This window comes from Borostomias antarcticus, assembly GCF_949987555.1.
Source record: "Borostomias antarcticus genome assembly, chromosome: 17".
NCBI lineage: Eukaryota > Metazoa > Chordata > Actinopteri > Stomiiformes > Stomiidae > Borostomias > Borostomias antarcticus.
The window spans coordinates 23,996,565-24,006,564 of NC_140250.1; the positions used below are offsets into that span (position 1 = coordinate 23,996,565).

General features: G+C 47.1%; 1 protein-coding gene across 1 annotated transcript in view; it reads right to left on the reverse strand.

Annotated features, from left to right (window-relative positions):
• Positions 1 to 10,000, reverse strand: part of LOC311320394 (von Willebrand factor A domain-containing protein 8-like) — a gene marked incomplete at its 5' end in the record, with an annotated part of 21,483 nt that overhangs the window by 954 nt on the left and 10,529 nt on the right. The window contains 3 exon segments of the mRNA XM_084452125.1: positions 453 to 691; positions 1,685 to 1,783; positions 9,154 to 9,312. Coding sequence (XP_084308251.1) covers positions 453 to 691; positions 1,685 to 1,783; positions 9,154 to 9,312 — 497 coding nt within the window.

A 10,000-nucleotide genomic window follows, 5' to 3' on the forward strand; every position in this document is an offset into this window, starting at 1 on the left:
CTGTTTGATATGTTCTTTAATGGTGCCGTGATATGCGATTTCGGGCGTGCTAGTGTGACAAGAGATTTGAACAGATTTGTACGTGTAATTTCACATTGTGGACGTTTTCTCCGTTCGGGAATGTAGCCATAAAAAGACGCATTAGTGTAATCCAGGCCTAAAGAGCCTCGGGCTGAGACAAACAGACCCAGCGCTAACAGCAGGGCCTCTGGCTCTTCAAAGGGCCTCGGAAACCACAACACAGCCCTGGTCTGGCCGGGCCCCCAGCCAGGGGCCAACAGGAGGAGGGAGGAGGAGGAGGTTTCACAGAAAACACTTATTCCTCACAGTCCTGCCCTCAAAACCTCTCATCTCAAGTCTTTATTCTGGGATTTAGCTCAGCTCAGAGCGGTCAGTGTACACACACACACACACACACACACGCACACACACACACACGCGCCACGTCTCACCTCTCGGCCTGATCCCCCAGGGAGCCTATGAAGATGGCAAAGGCGTTGACCTGAGGGTCGGAGGTCAGGGCCCTGGCGAAGCGTTCGGCCGGGATGCCGTAGCGCTCCAGGTTGGCGTCGCTCAGCACCACCACAAAGCGCTCGTCCGCCTCCTCGGCCGCCAGCGCCCGCACGCTGGCCTCGGTGCACTCCAGCGTGTAGTCCCCGCTCATGCAGAACTGGGAGTGGGCGTGCATGTTCTACAGGGGGGCGGGGCGAGGGAGGGAGGATTAGGCCATCAGAGAGATCTGGACGTCCTACAATCCAATCCAATCCAACTTTATTTATAGAGCACATTTAAAACGAAGAGTTGACCAAAGTGCTTTCCATTTCAATCAATACAAAAAACACAGTAGACAACACAATAGGATAATAGAAGCATAATGAAAGATAATAAAGAGCTACTGTACTCTGATACTTAGTATTAAAACGCCAGGGAAAACAAATGTGTTTTTAGGCGGGACTTAACACTGGAAGCGTTGGGTCCTAATGTGGGGGGGGGGGGGGTGACAGGTCATTCCAGAGATTGGGGGCAACTACCACAAATGCTCGGTCCCCCCTGTGTTTTAGCCTGGATTTAGGGTAATGAGGAGCGACTGGTCAGCCGACCTGAGGGACCGTAGTGGGATGTACGGGTGTAGGGTGTCAGCGAGATTGGGGGAGGGTGGGGCCAGACCATTCAAGGCTTTATAAGCAAACAATAAAATCTTAAAATGAATCCTACAGAAGAGAGATGGTTGAGAGGAGAGATAGTTGAGAGGAGGGATGGTTGAGAGGAGAGATGGTTGAGAGGAGAGTTGGTTGAGAGGAGAGATGGTTGAGAGGAGGGATGGTTGAGAGGAGAGATGGTTGAGAGGAGAGATGGTTGAGAGGAGAGATGGTTGAGAGGAGAGATGGTTGAGAGGAGGGATGGTTGAGAGGAGAGATGGTTGAGAGGAGGGATGGTTGAGAGGAGGGATGGTTGAGAGGAGAGATGGTTGAGAGGAGGGAAGGATGGACCTCCCGTAGGAGGACAGAAGAAGAGAGATGGTTGAGAGGAGAGGAGGGATGGACCTCCCGTAGGAGGACAGAAGAAGAGAGATGGTTGAGAGGAGAGGAGGGATGGACCTCCCGTAGGAGGACAGAAGAAGAGAGATGGTTGAGAGGAGAGGAGGGAAGGACCTCCCGTAGGAGGACAGAAGAAGAGTTCTCACCTTGAGAACCTTCAGCCTCTGCTTGTTGTTCTTGGGGATCTTGTCTGTTCTGACCAGCTCGATGTCATAGCCGTCCCCAGAGTGACCCACGATGTCATACTGGAGGGGAGGGGGAGGGGTTGGTGGAGGAGAAGAAGATGGAGAGAGAGAGGTGGAGATATTACAGTCATTGTACAAGTGTGAGAAATATTAGTAATGCGTGCATAAAAAGCGGCGTGGTTTTGATGAGCAGGTGTGGTTTTGATTTTGAGGGATCGGTCACTTTGACTACATTTCTCCTGTAAGTGAAGAGTGCTTCTAACTGTAGTAGCTCACAACTCACCTGGGTCGCCTTCCAGACTGGTTTTGAATCTATGGTATGTGGAAGATGAGTACAAATAGATTCCTATATGTTGTAAATAATAAGAGCGAGGCCTGCTTGTTTCACCAACAGACTGGAGAACTGGAGAGACCCGTTTACGCAAGTTCAAGCCCAGGTTCTGCTTGGTTAGTTAGTTGTTAGTTTTCACCTAAAAAGGTGATGAAACAGGACAGCAGACACGATAAGAGTTCTTGACTGAGAGAAAGTGAGACACTGTACAGGAGAGAAAGGAGCAGGAGATTTTGAGAGAGACTTTGAACGAGGCCCTCTCATCCTCTTTGTATGAATTGTATGAATGTATGAATTAATGCTTCTTCTCAACTGATGTCGTGTACAAAAACTTTCTTGAATGTGTAGTCTAACTATCATCTACTGTACTAATACAGTTGTGCTAAATATCCTGTAGTAATTCTATTATGTTGTGTTAAATTGACTGTTACGAAACTTAGAAGTAGTTTGTCATTCTTGGGAAACACAAGTCTGCACTCGTCAGTGTCAACCCATTTGATATTGAAATGAAGAGGGAAATAACCTTTACACAACGGGAGTAAATCTTCCAATGACAAGCCTAGGCTTGGTCTGAGGATCTCTACCCAATCTCTATCAAATCTCTCTCCTATTTCTGGTCCATCTCTACACCAGCTCTAATCTACCTCTGCTCAGAGCTCAGTATGTCAGCCCAGTATGTCACACACACACATGCCCACAGGCACACACACACACGCACACACACACGCACATACACACCTCACATACACCATCAATCATAACTGTGTTACATAAGCTTGGATGAGGCTGGTTGACAACAGGGTTATTTCTGATAAGGGCATAACGGATGCAGACCAAGTTAGCAACTGTGTGTCTCACCCATGTGTGTGTGTGTGTGTGTGTGTGTGTGTGTGTGTGTGTGTGTGTGCGCGCATATGCATGTATGGAACTGTCTGGCCTGTTTAGTAAACCTACTTGGCTTCTGCTGCAGAAGAATGGAGTCTGCCAAGTCTAATGTTGTCTGGTCTCCATGGCGCTCTTAAACGACTAGTTTGGTATTAAGCATCACAAGCCCTGTTATAAGGTTATTTACAATCATACACAAGGGTCCATATCCATATTTTTACAGACTGTGCACTCTTGAGATATCAGTGCTCGTTGCTCATGTCACAGCTAAGTACACAATGGATCTCTATGGGCCCAGTGGTCCTTTAACTCAAACACCAGGCCGGACCGCGAGGACGCATGGAGAACAGGTCACCTCATCCCGATGAGTTCTCAAGGTCTTTCTGGCGTATATCTTGTAACTTATCTCCAGCTCACATGGTGGTGTGTGTGTGTGTGTGTGTGTGTGTTCTTTTGAGCTATGGTCACTGGACAGCTGACCAGTGCAGTGCAGGTACTGTAGTCTCCCAAGAGCCTGCAGTCTCCTAAGAGCCTGATAGGCACAAGAGGGTCACCAACACGGCAGCATCATGATCACATGATATCAGCTGTGTTTAGACCTCAGCGGCTTCCTCGTTGTATCAGCAGATTCAGGGGATGAGTTCGCAGATATATTAGGTTCTCGGTTTCTATGGCTTTATCCTAGAATAGCTGAGTAGTACACCTCTGTACCGCTTTGAGAACCGGATCCTCTACCAGCAGATACACCACGTTTCTTCACACTAATCATGACACGGATCCAGACCCAACAGAATAAATACGGGAAAACTGTTGATTCAGCTCTTTCTGATTTATTACCGGGAATTCCAGGAATTCTGTTTTACCCGTCCTGGGCTTTTGTGGTCACTGTGTTTTGACAGTTATCCGTCTGCACTGCCAGAGAGGATTATTATTTAAATACAATTTTAAAAATGGATACCTCCTCAGACACCATACATCATTTCACACCTGCCTCAACTGTTATTTCAGGTCCTACAGTACACACCAAATACAGCAAACCCTGAGAAATTACACACATTATATTCAAAATAGGACAGATCTTAGCTTTATTTATGGCTAAATCACTCAAATTAGCACATGGTATTTGAAACAGGCTGGGACATCCTGGATGGGACCGTCTTGCTCCTTAAGATTTACAGTCTTGCGAACTCCTTTCTTGACCTTTAACCTCTGCCTTCCCAATGCTCTTTCTCAAACTATTACTTTAGTAAAGTGTTACCTTCCCTAGTAACTCATCTGGTTCAGCAGAAAGCAGAAGATCAAAAAGGTCAAAATGTACCCAAAAAAAGCTCTGTGATGCTTTTTTCAAATATATATATATATATATATATATATATAGCAACTGGTACTTATGTAAGGGGAGTTTCCAGAACAAAAGCGCTGTCAAAACTGCTCTGTGCCCCCCTCGTTCGCCCCGGCGGTTGGCTGAAGTGTCCAGGCCATATCAAACTGACAAAAACAAGAGCAGATTGGGTGTATCTTGTTTCTGTGGCCCGGTCCTTCACCACCGCGCGCCTCCGGGGTGTCTGAGGAGTCGAGGCCAGACTCCTGCGTTGACTCGCTCAGCCAAGCTTCTGCTGCGGTTTTTCGCTGGCCTCATGAGACCACCCTGATCTCGCCAGATCACATTCTGTTCCTCTCTCTGATCGGTCTGGCCCGGCTCAACGTGCATCTTAATGAAATTTCCTCTGGCCGAGCAGCGTCCTCCTCCTCCGAGGAGCTACCCTGGCAGCTAGGGGCGTGGCTTAGATGTGACGACGGCGACGGCGAGAGGCGCTGACATGGCACCGTGATAGATGGTGATAGACGGGTGGTTCATCCAATCACCTGCCAGGTATTTCTGAAAGTGCCCGCCCTTTTCCAAACGGTATCCAAACAAGCAATGGTTGGCGGAGAAGGCATGGTCAACACAACTCGATGGTGTGTGTCCACGTGTGTTACCTTAGATGATACCTTAGATGACAGCTGACTGTGTGTGTGTGTGTGTGTGTGTGTGTGTGTCTGTGTGTGTGTGTTAATAGATGCAGCTTTATGTAAGGTGTCTTATTTAAAGGCAGTGACACTGATATGTGATCAGCAAGGTTTGTGTGTGTGTGTGTGTGTGTGTGTGTGTGTGACACTGATATGTGATCACCAAGGTGTGTGTGCGTGCGTATGTGTGTGTGTGTGTGACACAGATATGTGATCCTCCTCCTCCTCTCTCTCCCTCCCTCATCCTTCTCTTCTCGTGACTCCACTCACATGGTCGTCAACGCAGACCGCTCTCACTCACTCACTCACTCACTCACTCACTCACTCACTCACTCACTCACTCACTCACTCACTCACTCACTCACTCACTCACTCACTCACTCACTCACCCACCCACCCACCCACCCACTCACTCACTCACTCACTCACTCACTCACTCACTCACTCACTCACTCACCCACCCACCCACCCACCCACCCACCCACTCACTCACTCACTCACTCACTCACTCACTCACTCACTCACTCACTCACTCACTCACTCACTCACTCACTCACTCACTCCACTGTGTGTTTTTCAGTTCAAAGCCAGAGCCCCAGAGCCAGATTAGAGAGGAGAGGGTGTGTGGATGAGAGGAACGCTCTCACTCAATCACTGTACTTCTCTGAAATGACAGTTCTCTGGACAAACGGAGACGCTGCCTGGCTGTCAACGCACCTGTCAATAACCTCTCCACACACTGTCACTGTACTACACACACTGTACTACACACTACACACACTGTGACTGTGCTCTATACACACTCTGACTGTACTCTACACACACTGTGATTGATTGTGCTCTACACACACTCTGGCTGTACTCTGCACACACTCTGACTGTACTCTACACACACTCGGACGTTCAGGCTACATTAAGTATGGGAGCTGAGGACAGAGGGCACCAGACAGAGGCTGTGTCCCAAACGGCTAGAATGCTGACTCTTCAGGAGGCAAGGAGGCAAGGAGGCAAGGAGGCACCAATCATGTCTCAACTGGATATTTATAAAAATTGCACCCCTGCTGAGATTCCTCTGACTGGGCAGATTTTGAAGGCAGCATAGATGTGTCCTTCGTCGGTCAAGACGTCCCACAATGCCGCGCGCCCGCTCCGACAAGAAGAGCAACAACGGAGAGCGATTTTGTCTGTACCGCCTTATTTTTTCAGGCATGAAAGTAACCATGTATTCCCAATAGGGTTCCTGAACACCGGGGCCCCTCAGGGGTGTGTTGTATCAGGGGTGTGTCCTATCTCCTCTACTGTGCTGTCTATACACAAACACCTGTACTGTAGATCTCAATCTGAGTCAGTATTGTTGTAGAAGTTTGCTGATGACAGCTCGGTGGCGGGTCTTATTACCAACAACAATGACTCAGAATACAGTAGGGAAGCAGAGGAGCTGGTGAGCCGGTGTGAAGCACAACAACTTGATACTCAACATCTCTAAAACTAAAGAGCTGGTTGTTGATTTCAGGAAGAATGCCAGCTACTATCTGCCTCTCTCCATCAATGAGGAGAGGTAGAGAGAGACCCCTCCTTCCTATTCCATTGGGACCACCATCCACGAATCCCTCTCATGGGATCTCAACGCCAGCCTCAAAATAAGCAAAGCCCACCAGCGACTCTGCTTCCTGAGCGACTGAAAAAGTTCAAGCTCAGTCGGGCGGCCGTGACTCACTTGTGACTCACTCAGCCATAGAGAGCGCGCTCGCTTTTTCCATCCTTGTCTGGCACGGCAACACAGACACTCGGGACAGGACTCGGCTAGAGAGAGATCTACAATCATTGGCTGTAGTCTCCCCTCGCTGTCTTCTATCTGTTCCACCAGAACGGTTAGGAATGCTAAACAGATCACAGCTGATCCTCTCATCCAGCTCACCACCTAATTACTCTGCTCCCACCAGGAGGGAGACCCAGGAGCATTAGATCCAGAACATCTGGCTTCAGGGAGAGCACGCGTCCCCACGCTCTCCGGCATCTGAACCTGCTCTGAAACCAGCCCGGCCGCTCTTAACACATCTGAACCTGCTCTGAAACCGGCCCGGCCGCTCTTAACACCTCTGACTGATGCACTTTGTGTCACACGATACCATTGTTCTACCTGCATGTGTGTTGTACTACTCGTATGTGTGTTGTACTACTCGTATGTGTGTTGTACTACTCGTATGTGCGTTGTGTTACTCATATGTGTGTTGTACAACTCGTATGTGTGGTGTACTACTCGTATGTGTGTTGTACTACTCGTATGTGTGTTGTACTACTCGTATGTGTGGTGTACTACTCGTATGTGTGTTGTACTACTCGTATGTGTGTTGTACTACTCGTATGTGTGTTGTACTACTCGTATGTGTGTTGTACTACTCGTATGTGTGGTGTACTACTCGTATGTGTGTTGTACTACTCGTATGTGTGGTGTACTACTCGTATGTGTGTTGTACTACTCGTATGTGTGTTGTACTACTCGTATGTGTGTTGTACTACTCGTATGTGTGGTGTACTACTCGTATGTGTGTTGTACTACTCGTATGTGTGTTGTACTACTCGTATGTGTGTTGTACTACTCGTATGTGTGTTGTACTACTCGTATGTGTGTTGTACTACTCGTATGTGTGTTGTACTACTCGTATGTGTGGTGTACTACTCGTATGTGTGTTGTACTACTCGTATGTGTGTTGTACTACTCGTATGTGTGGTGTACTACTCGTATGTGTGTTGTACTACTCGTATGTGTGTTGTACTACTCGTATGTGTGTTGTACTACTCGAATGTGTGTTGTACTACTCGTATGTGTGTTGTACTACTCGTATGTGTGGTGTACTACTCATATGTGTGTTGTACTACTCGTATGTGTGTTGTACTACTCGTATGTGTGTTGTACTACTCGTATGTGTGTTGTACTACTCGTATGTGTGTTGTACTACTCGTATGTGTGTTGTACTACTCGTATGTGTGGTGTACTACTCGTATGTGTGTTGTACTACTCGTATGTGTGTTGTACTACTCGTATGTGTGTTGTACTACTCGAATGTGTGTTGTACTACTCGTATGTGTGTTGTACTACTCGTATGTGTGGTGTACTACTCATATGTGTGTTGTACTACTCGTATGTGTGTTGTACTACTCGTATGTGTGTTGTACTACTCGTATGTGTGTTGTACTACTCGTATGTGTGTTGTACTACTCGTATGTGTGTTGTACTACTCGTATGTGTGTTGTACTACTCGTATGTGTGTTGTACTACTCGTATGTGTGTTGTTCTACCTGCATGTGTGTTGTACTACTCGTATGTGTGTTGTACTACTCGTATGTGTGTTGTACTACTTGTATGTGTGTTGTACTACTCGTATGTGTGTTGTACTACTCGTATGTGTGTTGTACTACTTGTATGTGTGTTGTACTACTCGTATGTGTGTTGTTCTACTTGTATGTGTGTTGTACTACTTGTATGTGTGTTGTACTACTCGTATGTGTGTTGTTAGTTCTGGTGTTTGTTTTTGAACCAATACATATTCCTATCAACTTGCTGACATGCCAATAAATTATTGAATTGAATATGTGGTCGATTTATCCAAATAACTCCCGTTTGTAAATGTGATCTGATGTTTCCGGAAATCGCTGGCTGGGTCTGTTCTCCACTGTATGCTGGCTATGTTACTGCAGGGTTCGACAGAAACGTTGTAACATATAAGAAAGTTGTAAAATGATTTGGGGGGCAATATCTCTATCTAGCTACATAAAGTAACTAGCTTATTGCACAGCAAACACTTTTTTATTTTTTTATTACTTTTTATTTTTTTTGCAATGATTTACCGATAGGTGGTAATGTAACTGACGGACGTCAGCTTTCGGTATTTTGGCGACGTGACATCATGACGTCGTTACACTTTGCTGCCTTGGAAGTTCGTCTCAATACTGACTCCTTTCCAGGCAACTTCATACAAAAACACTGCCTCCAAAGCATACTGCCTCGCTAGACGGCAAGGCAGCAGGTAGCAGCCTACCGTTTGGGACGCAGCCGGTATAAGCAAAGTGTTGCCAGTTCTAGTGCCCCTTGAACTTTGACCCCTGGACACTAAGCCTGACAGGATTGGATGACCTGGTTGCTGCAGCGCTTCACTCTCTCTCAGTGGTTTTAAAACGAAAATGAAAGCAGTTGACCCCTGACCTTGAACTTGTGTTCGTAACCCTCCAGGGCCTCCATCACCATGCACACCGCCTCCATGGAGCGCTCCAGACGGCCGTCCACGCCGTTGAAGCGGTACATGCTGCCGGACACGTCGGCCAGCACGCGGAGACGCTTGGGCTTCTGCTGAGGGCTGCCCAGCTGCGGATAAAACACACACACACACACACACACACACACACACACAGTCATATCATAACTAAGCTGGTATTTTATCTGGACCCCACACCCTCGGCTCCCCCAGACCAGAAATAAGCCGTCAGTCTTTATTGTGTATTTAATCCTCGTCAGAATGGTTTTAATTGATGTACTGTTGCCTATGCACTTTATATGTATTTTGAACGTTCTTGCAAATAAAATCAATCAATCAATCAATCAGACTGACTTAGCCGCCACAGACGACTTAATTCAATTACTGCAAATGATGACCAGTGCCTAGTATGCCATGTCTCTTCTAATTAGTTTCAAAGAGAACTGAATGTTACTTGCTGTTCATTCACAGACTTTCTTTACAACCCAATCAAAAATATTCAATGTTTGGAGCTAAGTAAGTTGGAAAAACAAGTGAAGGTTTGGTTAGAAGTACAGTAAGTATATTTAGCTAGCATGGGAACCTGTGTGTATGTGTGTGTGCGTGCGTGTGTGTGTGAGAGAGTGTGTGGGTGATCCAGACCAGAGACTCGGCATGAAATAATAATCACGCACACCACTGGAATGCACGCTCTCACAGATAAGGCCAGTGTAATGTGTGTGTGTCTAGGGGTGTGTAAGGCACCCCTACCCACAGGCACGCATACCCATACACCCCCCCACACCCACACCCACACAC